The 19393-nt window shown below is 47.2% G+C and overlaps 1 protein-coding gene across 1 annotated transcript in view; it reads left to right on the forward strand.

Moving 5' to 3' along the window:
• LOC135525999 (AT-rich interactive domain-containing protein 1B-like) overlaps positions 1 to 19393 on the forward strand; it is a 230430-nt gene that overhangs the window by 61319 nt on the left and 149718 nt on the right. The window contains 1 exon segment of the mRNA XM_064954001.1: positions 6701 to 6823. Coding sequence (XP_064810073.1) covers positions 6701 to 6823 — 123 coding nt within the window.

A 19393-nucleotide genomic window follows, 5' to 3' on the forward strand; every position in this document is an offset into this window, starting at 1 on the left:
GATGATGTTAAAGAGTTTTAGTATAGCCAATTGGAATTTGTTGTCTGTATATTTGATCATTTCATTAAGGATACCATCAACACCACAGGCCTTTTTGGGTTGGAGGGTTTTAATTTTGTCCTGTAGCTCATTCAAGGTAATTGGAGAATCCAGTGGGTTCTGGTAGTCTTTAATAGTTGATTCTGTATTTGATCATGTATATGTTTTAGCTCTTTATTCTTTGTTATAGAGCCAAAAAGATTGGAGAAGTGGTTAACCATACATCTCCATTTTGGATAGATAATTATTCGTGTTGTTGTTTGTTTAGTGTTTTCCAATTTTCCCAGAAGTGGTTAGAGTCTATGGATTCTTCAATTACATTGAGCTGATTTCTGACGTTCTGTTCCTTCTTTTTCCATAGTGTATTTCTGTATTGTTTTAATGATTCACCATAGTGAAGGCATAGACTCAGGTTTTCCGGGTCTCTATGTTTTAGGTTGGACATGTTTCTCAATTTCTTTCTTAGATTTTTGCCTTCTTCATCAAACCATTTGTCATTGTAGTTAATTTTCTTCGGTTTTCTATTTTAGATTTTTAGATTTGATAGGGAAGCTGTGAGGTCAAATATACTGTTAAGATTTTCTACTGCCAAGTTTACACCTTCACTATTACAGTGGAACGTTTTATCCAGGAAATTGTCTAAAAAGGATTGAATTTGTTGTTGCCTAATTGTTTTTTGGTAGGTTTCCAAACTGCATTCCTTCCTTCCATCTATAGCATTTCTTAATGTTACTCAGTTCCTTTGGCTTTGATGCCTCATGATTGAGTATTGCTCTGTTCAAGTAGACTTGTGGTTTTGCTGTGGTCTGATAGGGGTGTCAGTGGGTTGACTGTGAACGCTCTGAGAGACTCTGGGTTGAGGTCAGTGATAAAGTAGTCTACAGTACTACTGCCAAGAGATGAGCTATAGGTGTTCCTACCTTAGGAGTCCCCTCGAAGCCTATCAATGACTATGTACATACCCAGCATGCGACAGAGCCGCAGGAGTTGTGACCCGTTTTTGTTGGTTATGTTGTCATAGTTGTGCCTAGGGGGGCATATGTGGGAGGGACTGCTGTCACCTGCAGGCAGGTGTTTGTCCCCCTGTGTGCTGAGGGTGTCAGGTTCTTGTCCGGTTCTGACATTTAGGTTGCCACAGACTAGTACATGTCCCTGGACTGTCTCCAGGATGGAGAAGCTGTCTTCATTAAAGTATGGGGATTCTAGTGGGGGTGATATAGGTAGCACACAGGAGGACATTTTTCTCTGTTAAGATAAATTCCTGTTGAATTTCTAGCCAAATGTAAAATGTTCCTGTTTTGATTAATTTACTGGAGTGGGTTAGGTCTGCTCTATACCAAATTAGCATACCCCCTGAGTCCCTTCCCTGTTTCACACCTGGTAGTTTGGTGGATGAGACTACCAGCTCTCTGTAACCTAGAGGGCAACCAGTGGGTCTGTCTCCTCTATACCAGGTTTCTTGCAGGATGACCATGTCTGTATTACCGATTTCTTTGGTGAAGTCCGGGTTCCTGCTCTTTAGGCCAAAGGCAGATGACCTCAGGCCTTGGATATTCCAGGATGATATAGTGAAGCCTTTGTGTTCCATAAAGTGTCCAATGTTGTTGGTCGTGTGGTTTGGCCTCAGGCCAGTAAGTGTGAGCAGAGCCTGCTGAGCATCTGGTACATGGCTTGGCTTGGGCTAGTGTAAGAGTGGGGGTTGGGCCTGTTTGCCCGCTCACTACCTGGGCGTATGTGTGACTTCCATGCCGAGGCTCTCTTTGTGGGGGTGGGGTGCATGGGGTGGGCAGGAGGGGCATCGGTCTGATCTGATCTCTCTCTCTGTCTGTCTCTCTCTCTCGCTATCTATCTCTCTGTGTCTCTCTCTCTGTCTCTCTCTCTCTCTCTGTCTCTCTCTCTCTCTCTCTCTCTCTCTCTCTCTCTCTCTCTCTCTCTCACTCACACACATTTCTGCCTAAATAAATAATTGACTAGTCTTTGCAGTGTCTCTCCTGTTTTCAATTAAGTTAATGTAGTGATGCATGTGTGCCCGTGTCCGTCTGTCTATCTGCCAGTGTGTACACTAGTGGAGTGGTGTGTGTGTGCCCGTGTCCGTCTGTCTATCTGCCAGTGTGTACACTAGTGGAGTGGTGTGTGTGTGTGCCCGTGTCCGTCTGTTTATCTGCCAGTGTGTACACTAGTGGAGTGGTGAGTGTGTGCCCGTGTCCGTCTGTCTATCTGCCAGTGTGTACACTAGTGGAGTGGTGAGTGTGTGCCCGTGTCCGTCTGTCTATCTGCCAGTGTGTACACTAGTGGAGTGGTGAGTGTGTTGCCCGTGTCCGTCTGTCTATCTGCCAGTGTGTACACTAGTGGAGTGGTGAGTGTGTCCCCGTGTCCGTCTGTCTATCTGCCAGTGTGTACACTAGTGGAGTGGTGAGTGTGTCTGTCTATCTGCCAGTGTGTACACTAGTGGAGTGGTGAGTGTGTGCCGTGTCCGTCTGTCTATCTGCCAGTGTGTACACTAGTGGAGTGGTGTGAGTGTGTGCCCGTGTCCGTCTGTCTATCTGCCAGTGTGTACACTAGTGGAGTGGTGAGTGTGTGCCCGTGTCCGTCTGTCTATCTGCCAGTGTGTACACTAGTGGAGTGGTGAGTGTGTGCCCGTGTCCGTCTGTCTATCTGCCAGTGTGTACACTAGTGGAGTGGTGAGTGTGTGCCCGTGTCCGTCTGTCTATCTGCCAGTGTGTACACTATCTGCCAGTGTGTACACTAGTGGAGTGGTGAGTGTGTGCCCGTGTCCGTCTGTCTATCTGCCAGTGTGTACACTAGTGGAGTGGTGAGTGTGTCCCCGTGTCCGTCTGTCTATCTGCCAGTGTGTACACTAGTGGAGTGGTGAGTGTGTCCCCGTGTCCGTCTGTCTATCTGCCAGTGTGTACACTAGTGGAGTGGTGAGTGTGTTCCCGTGTCCGTCTGTCTATCTGCCAGTGTGTACACTAGTGGAGTGGTGAGTGTGTTCCCGTGTCCGTCTGTCTATCTGCCAGTGTGTACACTAGTGGAGTGGTGAGTGTGTGTGTCCGTCTGTCTATCTGCCAGTGTGTACACTAGTGGAGTGGTGAGTGTGTGCCCGTGTCCGTCTGTCTATCTGCCAGTGTGTACACTAGTGGAGTGGTGAGTGTGTGCCCGTGTCCGTCTGTCTATCTGCCAGTGTGTACACTAGTGGAGTGGTGAGTGTGTGTGCCCGTGTCCGTCTGTCTATCTGCCAGTGTGTACACTAGTGGAGTGGTGAGTGTGTGCCCGTGTCCGTCTGTCTATCTGCCAGTGTGTACACTAGTGGAGTGGTGAGTGTGTGTCCGTCTGTGTCCGTCTGTCTATCTGCCAGTGTGTACACTAGTGGAGTGGTGAGTGTGTCCCCGTGTCCGTCTGTCTATCTGCCAGTGTGTACACTAGTGGAGTGGTGAGTGTGTGTGCCGTGTCCGTCTGTCTATCTGCCAGTGTGTACACTAGTGGAGTGGTGAGTGTGTCCCGTGTCCGTGTCCGTCTGTCTATCTGCCAGTGTGTACACTAGTGGAGTGGTGAGTGTGTCCCGTGTCCGTCTGTCTATCTGCCAGTGTGTACTAGTGGAGTGGTGAGTGTGTGCCCGTGTCCGTCTGTCTATCTGCCAGTGTGTACACTAGTGGAGTGGTGAGTGTGTCCCCGTGTCCGTCTGTCTATCTGCCAGTGTGTACACTAGTGGAGTGGTGAGTGTGTGCCCGTGTCCGTCTGTCTATCTGCCAGTGTGTACACTAGTGGAGTGGTGAGTGTGTGCCCGTGTCCGTCTGTCTATCTGCCAGTGTGTACACTAGTGGAGTGGTGAGTGTGTGCCCGTGTCCGTCTGTCTATCTGCCAGTGTGTACACTAGTGGAGTGGTGAGTGTGTGCCCGTGTCCGTCTGTCTATCTGCCAGTGTGTACACTAGTGGAGTGGTGAGTGTGTGCCCGTGTCCGTCTGTCTATCTGCCAGTGTGTACACTAGTGGAGTGGTGAGTGTGTGCCTGTCGTGTCCGTCTGTCTATCTGCCAGTGTGTACACTAGTGGAGTGGTGATCTGTGTGTGGAGTGGTGAGTGTGTCCCCGTGTCCGTCTGTCTATCTGCCAGTGTGTACACTGCCAGTGGAGTGGTGAGTGTGTGTCCCCGTGTCCGTCTGTCTATCTGCCAGTGTGTACACTAGTGGAGTGGTGAGCCAGTGTGTGGAGTGGTGAGTGTGTGCCCGTGTCCGTCTGTCTATCTGCCAGTGTGTACACTAGTGGAGTGGTGAGTGTGTCCCCGTGTCCGTCTGTCTATCTGCCAGTGTGTACACTAGTGGAGTGGTGAGTGTGTCTCCGTCTGTCTATCTGCCAGTGTGTACACTAGTGGAGTGGTGAGTGTGTCCCCGTGTCCGTCTGTCTATCTGCCAGTGTGTACACTAGTGGAGTGGTGAGTGTGTGTCCCTGTGTCCGTCTGTCCGTATCTGCCAGTGTGTACACTAGTGGAGTGGTGAGTGTGTGCCCGTGTCCGTCTGTCTATCTGCCAGTGTGTACACTAGTGGAGTGGTGAGTGTGTGCCCGTGTCCGTGTCTATCTGCCAGTGTGTACACTGTGGAGTGGTGAGTGTGTCCCCGTGTCCGTCTGTCTATCTGCCAGTGTGTACACTAGTGGAGTGGTGAGTGTGTGCCCGTGTCCGTCTGTCTATCTGCCAGTGTGTACACTAGTGGAGTGGTGAGTGTGTCCCCGTGTCCGTCTGTCTATCTGCCAGTGTGTACACTAGTGGAGTGGTGAGTGTGTGCCCGTGTCCGTCTGTCTATCTGCCAGTGTGTACACTAGTGGAGTGGTGAGTGTGTGCCCGTGTCCGTCTGTCTATCTGCCAGTGTGTACACTAGTGGAGTGGTGAGTGGTGATCTGCCAGTGTGTACACTGTGGAGTGGTGAGTGTGTCCCCGTGTCCGTCTGTCTATCTGCCAGTGTGTACACTAGTGGAGTGGTGAGTGTGTCCCTGTCCCGTTTTTTTTTTTGCCAGGTGTAAAACTATGGGGGGGGTGGGGGGGTCCCGTGTCCGTCTGTCTATCTGCCAGTGTGTACACTAGTGGAGTGGTGAGTGTGTGCCCGTGTCCGTCTGTCTATCTGCCAGTGTGTACACTAGTGGAGTGGTGAGTGTGGCCAGACCAGTCTCAGGATTTCTGCATTAAATACTTTTCAAGTGGATGACTTCCCCTGTTTTCGTCTCTGTTTACTTTGGGAAGTGCTGTGTGTTTGTGTAAGGAACATTGCTGTGTGTTTTTACAGGGAAAACAGCTATATATTTGTGTAAGGGGCGTCATGCTAAATGAAGGGTTGCCTCTGGTGTGTGATGTAATAAAGCTTGTAGGTTGGCATGTTGCCACTGTAGAGTTGAGTGTACCTTGGTACCCTGCCTAGTGCACTGTCCAGGGAGGCTCTATGTCATTAGGCTTCACCACCATAGTACTAAATATAGAACCATGTCTATTTGTTTAGGAGTCCTCAGCCTCGCTGCTGTTGTAGTGAATGACCTCCTGAGGTTATTCAGAGCCACTTAAGTCATGTCAAGAGATTGTACAGACGATGTGTTTGTGGTGTCCGTGATTGTGATGCCAGCAGAGAGAGAGGTAATCCTGTACCCTGGATAGAGGCATCCTTCCATTGTCCTGGTGGCTGTCTGATAACTGAACACCATGTAGGATGATCTTACTACTCGATGAAAGGAACTAAATTAGAAAGATTACATTTTTATCTCTGGAAAGTAAATTGGTTTACAGACTTAATATGGTTGTGATTATAGTTAAGAGAAAACAATTTGGGGGAAAGGATGAAGGTGTGTTTCTCAAGATATCAGATTTGGTGGAATAGACTACTGTTGATGGGGTGTTTTGGTGTATGCGTTTGTGTGACAATAGATTCACCCACGCTTGTCTGTCCACCAGTAGGTGGTTTACTGTCGCGTATTGGGTTGTAGTGTGTGTGTGTGTGTGGTGTGTGTGTTCGTCTACACTCTGTGGATGTGCTGCAGTAGTGTTGCTAGGCTGTCATGTCTCCCATGCTAAACAGTGTGTCCAGCAGCACTCAATTAAAACCTAATTACGGTCTGGTATTACTGTCCTGTATTTACTTCCATCTATCTGGTCCACTGCCTGACTGGAGGACACTCAGCCCCACTCTGCCTGTATACCTAACACACACACGCACGCACGCACGCACGCACGCACGCACACACACACACACACACACACACACACACACACACACACACACACACACACACACACACACACACACACACACACACACACAGTACCTGAGGTTTCAGAGCTTGACAGGCATTCAAGCCTCCTTCACAGCTGGTCAAAACATGGAGGGAGGCTAGCTCACTTTAATTCATCATGTGCAAAGCTGCTGTTAGAGCTCTGCTCCATTCATCAGACCCCTGCCCCCTGAGACACACACTCTAATGCATGATGTCATTTTCTGTCAAACCCTCCCTCCCCCATCATTTTTTTCTCTCTATATACTCTATTCCACTCATTCTCATTCTCATTCTCTCTCTCTCTCTCTTTCAACTTTCTCTCGCTCTCTCTCTCTCTTGCTCTCTCTTGCTCTCTCTCTCTTTCTCTCTCTTTCTTTGTCTTTCTTTCTTTCTTTGTCTTTCTCTCTCTCTCCAGGAGGCTCCGCAGGAGAGCTACAGAGGCAGCACCAGGAGTCAGCAGCATGTCCCAGGGATTTCTGGGAAGGCCAACCTTGAGGACATGGGTCTGATCCCGCAGGACCGCCCCTCCAGCCTCCCGGTGAGTGACAGCTCTCCCAGCCAATCCCCACCATTACTAAAGTATAGGAGTGTCACTTTAAAAAAACGTCCCCTTATTTGAGTGCGTAAAATATGTAAAACGTAGTAGACAAATACAAACTGTATTTGTGTTTAATGAAAGAAACAGAGGGGGAAGAGAAAAGCAGTGCACACTGCAACCCTTTCCCTCCACTTTCTCTTCCCTCCGCTTCCTCTGTGCTCCCTGAGCTGTCAGTGCACGATTGGTGGAGAGCTCTGTCACTCAGGGTGGGATCAGAGCTACGCTCTTCAAACAAACAATCCGATTCCCTTTAGGCTCCTCTTCCCCCTCAGTCTCTGAGGGCAGACCTAGATTTCACTGCCCATTTCAGATCTAATGCCCACATTAACACTACACCACTCTGTTGTGTGCGCACTGCCTACATAAGTAAAAATGGGCACCTTAGATTGGGCTCTGCTACACTAAGTATTGTTAGAGTGGAGAGGAGAAGCGGAGAGGACTTGAGGGGCGAGAAGCAGAGAGAAGAAAAGAGGAGGGGGGAGAAGTGGAGAGGAGAGGAAGGGAGAGGAGGGGAGAGCAGAGGAACTGGGAGGATGGGAGGGAGAAGCGGAGAGGAGAGGAAGGGAGAGGAGGGGAGAGCAGAGGAACTGGGAGGATGGGAGGAGAGGGAAGGAGGGGGAGAAGCGGAGAGGAGGAGGAAGGGGAGGGAGAGCAGAGGAACTGGGAGGATGGGAGGGAGAGGGGAGGGAAGGGAGAGGAGGGGAAAGGGAGAGCAGAGGAACTGGGAGGATGGGAGGGAGAAGCGGAGAGGAAGGGAGAGGAGGGGAAAGGGGAGGAGAGGAGCAGGGAGAAGTGGAGAGGAAGGGAGAGGAGGGGGGAGAAGTGGAGAGGAGAGGAAGGGAGAGGAGGGGAGAGCAGAGGAACTGGGAGGATGGGAAGGGAGAAGCGGAGAGGAAGGGAGAGGAGGGGAAAGGGGAGGAGAGGAGCAGGGAGGAGCGGAGAGGAAGGGAGAGGAGGGGGGAGAAGTGGAGTGCAGTGCAGGGGAAAGGGGAGGAGAGGAGCAGGGAGAAGCGGAGAGGAAGGGAGAGGAGAGAACAGGTGTACTAGGGTAATATTCTGAGCTGGATCCTTATACACTCATTTGATTTAATTACAATGAGCCTTGTCAGTGCAATAGTCTCTCAGCTAGTCAAGATGGAGGAGGTAGTTCAACACAGGCACCATCAGACTCACATTCCTTTCTCTCTTCCTCTCCTTCATTTACTCTATATTTCGGGTCCCTATCATCTCCTGCTTTTCTCTCGTTCTCTTTTAACCGTCTCCATCTTTACGGAAGTGTAACCCTCTGCGGTCTCTGTCTGTCACATGCTGCCTGTTTTACCTCTCTCTCTCTTTCACCCGCCTTTCTTTCTCTCCGATCCAATATCTCGCTGCCATTCCCTAGCTCTCTCAACATCGTCCCTCTCTTCCTCTCTCTTTACGCATTCCCCCTCTCCCTCCCTCTCCTCTCGATGTCTCTGAACCTCCATCATGAAAGGGTTTTTTTGTAACTGAGAGATTGCGTTGATGTGTCAGTGTGTTCCCAGAGTGTCTCAGCTCAGCCTTCACTACAATACCAGGCACATCACATCAGTTCACATTATGTTGCTTTAATCCCAGCATCGCCTCAGAGCAATTTCTGGACTATTTCCAACCATAGAAACAGATAGACTAGATGTTAATCTGCAGGGATGTTTGGCAGGTGTATTTTGTTTCTAGAACGCCCATGCGTTGGTTTTCTCTGTGTGTGTGTGTGTGTGTGTGTGTGTGTGTGTGTGTGTGTGTGTGTGTGTGTGTGTGTGTGTGTGTGTGTGTGTGTGTGTGTGTGTGTGTGTGTGTGTGTGTGTGTGTGTGTGTGTGGAAGCAGCCAGAACCGTTTTCTTTCACCTGTCTGATGTTGGGTCTGAAGCTCCTGTCATCTCCCCACTGGGGGAACTGAGGGTCTGGGAACTCTACTATGACTGTGATATGTGGTTGTCCCACCCAGGTGTCTTTAGATGAAAGCACTAACTGCAAGTCACTCTGGATAAGAGCTTCTGCTAAATGACTGAAATGGAAATAGTAATGGAACTCTCCTGTTATTGTTTCTGATTGTGCTGGAATGTGTGTGTTGTGTGTGTGTGTGTGTGTGTGTGTGTGTGTGTGTATCTACTCAAGCCTGGACACTTATTCACTTTTAGCCTAACTTTTAGCTTCACTTTTAGCAGTGGTGTTGGGTTGATCTCTACCTTGTGAGAGCAGCTTCCAGCCCTGACACCTGAGGCTGTGCTCCAGTGAAGCCTGTTCCTCTCGTCTAGTCTGAGCGTTCACACGCTGCCTACTGTAGCCTTGCCGTTCCAGTCAGTACATGTTGCCCTGCTCTCTCCTCTCCTCCCCTGACAGCCAGTCAAGCAGTCAGCCTGCTCTGTTCTGTTTCCATGACAGGGAGTGGAGGGGGAACCATGTGGAAAGAGTGGGAGAGAGAGGGGGAGGCAAAATGGACTCAGACACCTTTGAATCACAAGTTGTATGAAATGTGTAGGTTTTAGGTGTAATGTTTTTTCCAAACCCTAGATAATGTGAGTAACACACAACTCCGACCTTCCACATTCCTCACATACATAGTGGTGTGAGCAGCTCCAACTGCGGTGGTCTCAGCCAGGCGTTCATGAAACAAAAGAGAAAAATAGAATGACCACTCTCTCTCCCTCCTCCTCTCCTCTGTTTTTCCCACTGCTGCCTGGGTCATGATTGACAGGGCGCAGCTGGGGAGGCCGATACCCCTGCTCCTTAAACACACACTTCACACACACACTCTCCCTCAGTCTCTGTGTGTGTGTGGCACCAGTCCTCCCACCCATGGTGTGTGTATGTGTATGTGTGTGTGTGTGTGTGTGTGTGTGTGTGTGTGTGTGTGTGTGTGTGTGTGTGTGTGTGTGTGTGTGTGTCCTCCCACCCATGGTGTGTGTGTGTGTGTGTGTGTGTGTGTGTGTGGCACCAGTCCTCCCACCCATGGTGTGTGTATGTGTATGTGTGTGTGTGTGTGTGTGGCACCAGTCCTCCCACCCATGGTGTGTGTGTGTGTATGTGTATGTGTATGTGTATGTGTGTGTGTGTGTGTGTGTCACCAGTCCTCCCACCCATGGTGTGTGTATGTGTGTGAGAGGAACATGCCATGCATGCTCCTTATGTTCTCCCCGTGTTCTCTTCAGAGCTGTAATGTCACAGAGGGGTTAGGGATCTGCACTGTGGCCCACTCAACCCCACTGCATGCTGGGAAGGGTGGTAAAGGGAGTGAGGGAGGAAGGGACAGAGAAGGAGGGGGAGAGAGGCTCAGAGACAGGGGGGGACTAGTGCATCATACTGTATCCAGCTAACCAGTTAAACTGCTCCTCTGCTGCCTACTCTTAGTCTACTGTGAAATACTGTACAAGGGTTAGAAGTGAAACGCTGCTGTTTGTGTATTACACACACAGTATTGTCCTATGATCAATATTCTGTCAAGTGCATTTTGCTGAACTCATGCAGACCTATTTTCTGTTTTGGGCAACACATGGCTGCTGTCGCACACTTTGTACCCAAGTCTAGCTCCAGGCCAGACATGTGAACCTGGCTTTACTTAAAAGGCACCCTGACTGACTTGCTTCTGAAGGGTTACTACTTGAGCTTGTTTAGCAGCGTTTAGCTTGGCGTCAGTCCCTCTACATCAATGATTCATTGGGAAGCAGACTCATGTCCTGGCTCTGTATAGAGTAGGATAGCAGGCATGACCAGAGGCTGTAACAATCCTCACAGAATAGGATGTTATGAAAGGGACTCTCCATTCTCTAGTTGGAGTCTGTGTGGGATTAGCTGCTGTGGATCTTTTAGAAGTATGCAGTGCGCTGTTCTTCTACAAACTCAAGCATTAGTTGTGGGGTGACTGGTTTCCACAGTGTGGTATTCCTTGCTCAGCCCAACTCACAAACCAACATAGTTCCATAGAAACTGTGCAGGTGCTGTTGGGCTGTGTGTGTGTGTGTGTCATTGTTTCCTTCCCGGACATTTGAGAAATTGACCGGACCCATATGCATTGGGTGGGTGACCTGATTAGTGCGTCCACCCACGGCGCTCAGAATGACCTAAATCACATTTAAATTATGGTAATTCATAGTAACAGAACATGCAAGTTGAGGATGCAACTATGTGCAGTCTTTCTTACCAAATTCGGTTGCGCACTTTGAAGACGTTAGAATAACTGTCCACATGTACTTTCCCTCAGCCCACAAGATGAGTAATGAACAGCAAAATCACTAGCCTATGTCAATGCACTATCTTCATAGTAGAAAAGTTGACCTGTTCTATTGGTCAGCTTGTCGAGAAAGAAATAGCCTGTTCCAAACAGACTCTGGGACAGTTGTGGGACGATAGAGCCCAAATTCATACAACCAGTAGGCCTAGGCAAAAACAGATATATATATATTTTAAGCAATGTGTCTGAAGCAACAGAGTTAACTTAACGTTTAGCTTAAACTGTTGATAAACTATTATTCTTTCACATTATACGCGCAGCAATGCGCACAAGGCAGTAGGCTACACGCACATGTTCGTTCCATAAGACAATGAATGGGAAAACACTCTTGTCGAAGCTCACCAAACATGCCAGCGGTTTCATGTGACAGAGATGAAAATATCCGTTAGAAATCTAGAAATAGGGGAGCTGTAATATGCAACAACTAACATGGGTTGTTAGTATGACTAGGATTGTGCCTTTGGCTACTGGACAACGGAAGAAAGTTTATATAAAATAATTTCCTTCGCGGATATCGTCTGATTTTGGCTAGGCTACTTTGAAGCAAGGTAATACGTGTAGTAAAACGTTCAGGGGTTTCAAACAATTAAGTATAGGGTTTCAAAGCGCAATGCAAAGTGGTGTGTGACGCGCTGATGAAGTCTGCCTTCCTGAGCGGATGCGTTTGCTGTTCGAGATGCTGTAAATCTTAAACTGTCTGACATATTTTCCGCTCAAAGGCCGTACGGCCTATCTGAATGCGGTACGTGTGTGATAAATAAGTAATGTAAAGAATATACTGTACACACTTGCCAATTTAATTCCATGAAATTATGCAAATTCATCTATAGACTGATAAGCATGACCAGTCAAATGTATTTCCATCGACTGGTATTTCTGACAATGAGTAGGCTAAAAAGCATCATTTCACAATGGGAATTTTTATTTTACTCCTGGACAATTTTTATATATCGGATTTTTTTTTATCCCCCAAAAGCAGATAAACCCTGGTGTTTGTGTGCGTGTGTAAGTTAATTAAGTGTGTGTGCAACAAGATATCACAGTTTCCCTTCAAAATTCGACGTATTATGGGTGAACTATATTTTCTCTATTAATTCTGCGTGGTTACAGGGATAATTCCGCGTAGTTACTGGGTTAAAACAGAAACAACTCAAAGGGTTAAGTTTAGGTATTCATTCTGAGTGAATAAGGTTAGGGTCATGGTTTGGGAAAGGTTTAAAATAAAATAATTCTAAAAGATGCGCTATTATCATCAAGTATCATCAAGTATTCTCACAGCTTGCTGGAGTATTGTGAACTGTGATGGCCTGGTGGTCTAAGCAGCACGCTCTGGCTCTGAGAAGCACCAGTTCAGTGCTGGGCACTCATTTATGTTGCTGAAGGAATATATCAACATTCAGGGGACCTTTTTGGAAATCACTGACTATTTCTAGTGATCAGTCTTGTGTGTGTGTGTGTGCGCGCGCTCGCAACAGGAAGCAGCAGAGCGTCAGTCCAGGTCAGGGGTGAGCCTGTTCAGCTGTGGAGGAAGACTGTAAACTCAGGACCTATCCCCTTCCCTTCGCTCCACTGAACCCTAACACAGGACACGCACACACTATATATATTTAATTTCTTCAGAGTGAGGCAAGATGGAAACAGAGAGGGATGAACCTGGTTAAGCAAACACAGCTCAGCTCTACTGGCGCCTCTATACTACCCCTCACACCAGAGGAGAGGAGAGTGAGACGAGGAGACTGGACTGTAGCACCCATTCAGATCAAGGGGAACAGTTTAAGACCAACTTGAGAGAGCGAGAGGGAGAGCTGTAACTGCTACCCAGAACAGACACACAGTGCTTTGCAAAAGTATTCACCCCCGTTGCATTACAACCTGTAATTTAAATGGATTTTTATTTTGATTTCATGTAATGGACATACACAAATATTCCAAATTGGTGAAGTGAAATGATTTTTTTTTATTGTTTCAAAAAATTCAAAAAAATTCAAAACTGAAAAAATGGTGCGTGCATATGTATTCACCCCCTTTGCTATGAAGCCCCTAAATAAGATCTGGTGCAACCAATTACCTTCCGAAGTCACATAAAAGTCCACCTGTGTGCAATCTAAGTGTCACATGATCTGTCACATGATCTCAGTATATACACCTGTTCTGAAAGGCCCCAGAGTCTGCCACACCACTAAGCAAGTCTTGAAGACCAAGGAGCTCTCCAAACAGGTCAGGGACAAAGTTGTGGAGAAGTACAGATCAGGGTTGGGTTATAAAAAAATATCAGAAACTTTGAACATCCCACTGAGCACCATTAAATCCATTATTAAAGAATGGAAAGAATTTGGCACCACAACAAACCTGCCAAGAGAGGGCCACCCACCAAAACTCACAGACCAGGAAAGGAGGGCATTAATCAGAGAGGCAACAAAGAGACCAAAGATAACCCTGAAGGAGCTGCAAAGCTCCACAGCGGAGATTGGAGTATCTGTCCATAGGATGACTGTAAGCCACAGAGCTGGGCTTTATGGAAGAGTGGCCAGAAAAAAAGCCATTGCTTAAAGATAAAAATAAGCAAACACGTTTGGTGTTCTCCAAAAGGCATGTGGGAGACTCCCCGAACATATGGAAGAAGGTACTCTGGTCAGATAAGACTAAAATTGAGCTTTTTGGCCATCAAGTAAAACGCTATGTCTGGGGCAAACCCAACACCTCTCATCACCCCGAGAACAATTTCCCACAGTCAAGCATGGTAGTGGCAGCATCATGCTGTGGGGATGTTTTTCATCGGCAGAATTGAAGGAATGATGGATGGCGCTAAATACATGGAAATTCTTGAGGGAAACCTGTTTCAGTCTTCCAGAGATTTGAGACTGGGACGGAGGTTCACCTTCCAGCAGGACAATTACCCTAAGCATATTGCTCAAGCAACACTTCGAGTGGTTTAGGGGAAACATGTAAATGTCTTGGAATGGCCTAATCAAAGCCCAGACCTCAATCCAATTGAGAATCTGTTATGACTTAAAGATTGCTGTACACCAGCGGAACCCATCCAACTTGAAGGAGCTGGAGCAGTTTTGCCTTTAAGAATGGGCAAAACTCCCAGTGGCTAGATGTGCCAAGCTTATAGAGACATACCCCAAGAGATTTGCAGCTGTAATTTCTGCAAAAGGTGCCTCTACAAAGTATTGACTTTGGGGGGGTGACTAGTTATGCATGCTCAGGTTTTCAGTTCTTTTGTCTTATTTCTAGGTCTTTTTCACAATAAAAAATATTTTGCATCTTCAAATTTACATGTGTAAAAAAAATATATATATATATTTTTTATATAATGAATTTTACCCCCTTTTCTCCCCAATTTTGTGGTATCCAATTAGTAGTTACTATCTTGTCTCATCGCTACAACTCCCGTATAGGCTCGGGAGAGACAAAGGTCGAAAGCCATGCGTCCTCTAAAACACAACCCAACCAAGCCGCACTGCTTCTTTAACACAGTGCGCATCCATCCTGGAAGACCAGCCGCACCAATGTGTCGGAGGAAACACTGTGCACCTGGTGACCTGGTTAGCACGCACTGCACCCGGCCTGCCACAGGAGTCACTGGTGCGCGATGAGACAAGAATAACCCTACCGGCCAAGCCCTCCCTAACCGGACTACGCTAGGCCAATTGAGTGTCGCCCCACGGACCTCCCGGTCACGGCCGACTGCGACAGAAACTGGGCGTGAACCCAGGGTCTCTGGTGGCACAGCTAGACCACTGTGCCACCCGGGAGGCCCGATCCATTTTAATTCCAGTTTGTAAGGCGACAAAATAGGAAAAATGCCAAGGGGTGAATACTTTTGCAAGCCACTGTAGAGAGAGAGAGAGAGCTGTAACTACTATCCAAAACAGAGAGAGAGAGAGAGCTGTAACTACTACCCAGAACAGAGAGAGAGCTGTAACCACTACCCAGAACAGAGAGAGAGCTGTAACTACTATCCAAAACAGAGAGAGAGAGAGAGCTGTAACTACTATCCAGAACAGAGAGAGAGAGAGCTGTAACCACTACCCAGAACAGAGAGAGAGCTGTAACCACTACCCAGAACAGAGAGAGAGCTGTAACTACTATCCAAAACAGAGAGAGAGAGAGAGAGCTGTAACTACTATCCAGAACAGAGAGAGAGAGCTGTAACTACTATCCAGAACAGAGAGAGAGAGCTGTAACCACTACCCAGAACAGAGAGAGAGCTGTAACTACTATCCAGAACAGAGAGAGAGAGCTGTAACTACTACTCCAGAACAGAGAGAGAGCTGTAACTACTACCCAGAACAGAGAGAGAGAGCTGTAACTACTATGTAACTACTACCCAGAACAGAGAGAGAGAGCTGTAACTACTACCCAGAACAGAGAGAGAGAGAGAGCTGTAACTACTACCCAGAACAGAGAGAGAGAGAGCTGTAACTACTATCTACTACCCAGAACAGAGAGAGAGAGCTGTAACTACTATCCAGAACACAGAGAGAGAGAGCTGTAACTACTATCCAGAACAGAGAGAGTAACTACTACCCAGAACAGAGAGAGCTGTAACTACTACCCAGAACAGAGAGAGAGAGCTGTAACTACTATCCAGAACAGAGAGAGCTGTAACTACTATCCAGAACAGAGAAGAGAGCTGTAACAGAGAGAGAGAGCTGTAACTACTATCCAGAACAGAAGAGAGCTGTAACTACTATCACAGAACAGAGAGAGAGCTGTAACTACTATCCAGAACACACTATCCAGAGAGAGAGAGAGAGAGCTGTAACTACTATCCAGAACAGAGAGAGAGCTGTAACTTCTACCCAGAACAGAGAGAGCTGTAACTACTATCCAGAACAGAGAGAGAGCTGTAACTACTATCCAGAACAGAGGGAGAGAGCTGTAACTAGTACCCAGAACAGAGAGAGAGAGCTGTACCTACTATCCAGAACAGAGAGAGAGAGAGCTGTAACTACTACCCAGAACAGAGAGAGAGAGAGAGCTGTAACTACTATCCAGAACAGAGGGAGAGAGCTGTAACTACTACCCGGTACAGAGAGAGAGAGAGAGCTGTAACTACTATCCAGAACAGAGGGAGAGAGCTGTAACTACTACCCAGAACAGAGAGAGAGAGCTGTAACTACTATCCAGAACAGAGAGAGAGAGAGCTGTAACTACTATCCAGAACAGAGAGAGAGAGAGAGCTGTAACTACTATCCAGAACAGAGAGAGAGAGCTGTAACTACTACTCAGAACAGAGAGAGAGCTGTAACTACTACCCATAACACAGAGAGAGAGAGAGCTGTAATTACTACCCATAACAGAGAGAGAGAGAGCTGTACCTACTACCTAGAATAGAGAGAGAGAGAGAGCTGTAACTACTACCATAACATAGAGAGAGAGCTGTAACTACTATCCAGAACAGAGAGAGAGCTGTAACTACTACCCATAACAGAGAGAGAGAGCTGTAACTACTACCCAAAAAAAGAGAGAGAGAGAGCTGTAACTACTATCCAGAACAGAGAGAGAGAGCTGTAACTACTACCCAAAAAGAGAGAGAGAGAGCTGTAACTACTATCCAGAACAGAGAGAGAGAGAGCTGTAACTACTACCCAGAACAGAGAGAGAGAGAGAGCTGTAACTACTACCCAGAACAGAGAGAGAAAGAGCTGTAACTACTACCCAGAACAGAGAGAGAGAGAGATATGTAACTACTACCCATAACAGAGAGAGAGCTGTACCTACTACCCAGAACAGAGAGAGAGAGAGAGAGAGAGCTGTACCTACTACCCAGAACAGAGAGAGAGAGAGAGCTGTAACTACTACCCAGAACAGAGAGAGAGAGCTGTAACTACTATCTACTACCCAGAACAGAGAGAGAGAGCTGTAACTACTATCCAGAACACAGAGAGAGAGAGAGCTGTAACTACTATCCAGAACAGAGAGAGAGCTGTAACTTCTACCCAGAACAGAGAGAGAGAGAGCTGTAACTACTATCCAGAACAGAGAGAGAGCTGTAACTACTATCCAGAACAGAGAGAGAGAGAGCTGTAACTACTATCCAGAACAGAGAGAGAGAGCTGTACCTACTACTCAGAACAGAGAGAGAGCTGTAACTACTACCCATAACACAGAGAGAGAGAGAGCTGTAACTACTACCCATAACACACAGAGAGAGAGAGCTGTAACTACTATCCAGAACAGAGAGAGAGCTGTAACTTCTACCCAGAACAGAGAGAGAGAGAGCTGTAACTACTATCCAGAACAGAGAGAGAGAGCTGTAACTACTATCTACTACCCAGAACAGAGAGAGAGAGCTGTAGAACCCAGAGAGAGAGAGAGCTGTAACTACTATCCAGAACAGAGAGAGAGAGCTGTAACTACTATCCAGAACAGAACAGAGAGAGAACTACTACTACCCAGAACAGAGAGAGAGAACAGAGAGAGAGAGGGAGAGCTGTAACTACTACCCAGAACAGAGAGAGAGAGAGCTGTAACTACTACCCAGAACAGAGAGAGAGAGAGAGCTGTAACTACTATCCAGAACAGAGAGAGAGAGCTGTAACTACTACCCAGAACAGAGAGAGAGAGAGCTGTAACTACTACCCAGAACAGAGAGAGAGCTGTAACTACTACCCAGAACACACAGAGAGAGAGAGCTGTAACTACTATCCACAGAGCTGTAACTACTATCCAGAACAGAGAGAGAGAGCTGTAACTACTACCCAGAACAGAGAGAGAGCTGTAACTACTACCCAGAACAGAGAGAGAGAGAGCTGTAACTACTACCCAGAACAGAGAGAGAGAGCTGTAACTACTACCAGAACAGAGGAGAGAGCTGTAACAGAGAGAGAGAGCTGTAACTACTACCAGAATAGAGAGAGAGAGAGCTGTAACTACTACCCAGAACAGAGAGAGAGAGCTGTAACTACTACCAGAACAGAAGAGAGCTGTAACTACTACCCATAACAGAGAGAGAGAGCTGTAACTACTACCCAAAAAAGAGAGAGAGAGCTGTAACTACTACCCAGAACAGAGAGAGAGAGCTGTAACTACTACCCAAAAAAAGAGAGAGAGAGAGCTGTAACTACTATCCAGAACAGAGAGAGAGAGAGCTGTAACTACTACCCAGAACAGAGAGAGAGAGGGAGAGCTGTAACTACTACCCAGAACAGAGAGAGAAAGAGCTGTAACTACTACCCAGAACAGAGAGAGAGAGAGAGATGTAACTACTACCCATAACAGAGAGAGAGAGCTGTACCTACTACCCAGAACAGAGAGAGAGAGAGAGAGAGCTGTACCTACTACCCAGAACAGAGAGAGAGACAGAGCTGTAACTACTACCCAGAACAGAGAGAGAGAGAGAGCTGTAACTACTATCTACTACCCAGAACAGAGAGAGAGAGCTGTAACTACTATCCAGAACACAGAGAGAGAGAGCTGTAACTACTACCCAGAACAGAGAGAGAGAGAGAGCTGTAACTACTACCCAGAACAGAGAGAGAGAGAGCTGTAACTACTATCTACTACCCAGAACAGAGAGAGAGAGCTGTAACTACTATCCAGAACAGAGAGAGAGCTGTAACTTCTACCCAGAACAGAGAGAGAGAGAGCTGTAACTACTATCCAGAACAGAGAGAGAGAGCTGTAACTACTATCTACTACCCAGAACAGAGAGAGAGAGCTGTAACTACTATCCAGAACAGAGAGAGAGAGAGCTGTAACTTCTACCCAGAACAGAGAGAGAGAGAGAGCTGTAACTACTATCCAGAACAGAGAGAGAGCTGTAACTACTATCCAGATCAGAGGGAGAGAGCTGTAACTACTATCCAGAACAGAGAGAGAAAGAGCTGTACCTACTATCCAGAACAGAGAGAGAGAGAGCTGTAACTACTACCCAGAACAGAGAGAGAGAGATCTGTAACTACTATCCAGAACAGAGGGAGAGAGCTGTAACTACTACCCAGAACAGAGAGAGAGAGAGCTGTAACTACTATCCAGAACAGAGGGAGAGAGCTGTAACTACTACCCAGAACAGAGAGAGAGAGCTGTAACTACTATCCAGAACAGAGAGAGAGCTGTACCTACTACCCAGAACAGAGAGAGAGAGAGAGAGAGCTGTAACTACTACCCAGAACAGAGAGAGAGAGAGCTGTAACTACTACCCAGAACAGAGAGAGAGAGGGAGAGCTGTAACTACTACCCAGAACAGAGAGAAAGAGCTGTAACTACTACCCAGAACACAGAGAGAGAGAGAGATATGTAACTACTAC

Source organism: Oncorhynchus masou, chromosome 32, assembly GCF_036934945.1.
Source record: "Oncorhynchus masou masou isolate Uvic2021 chromosome 32, UVic_Omas_1.1, whole genome shotgun sequence".
Classification (NCBI taxonomy): domain Eukaryota; kingdom Metazoa; phylum Chordata; class Actinopteri; order Salmoniformes; family Salmonidae; genus Oncorhynchus; species Oncorhynchus masou.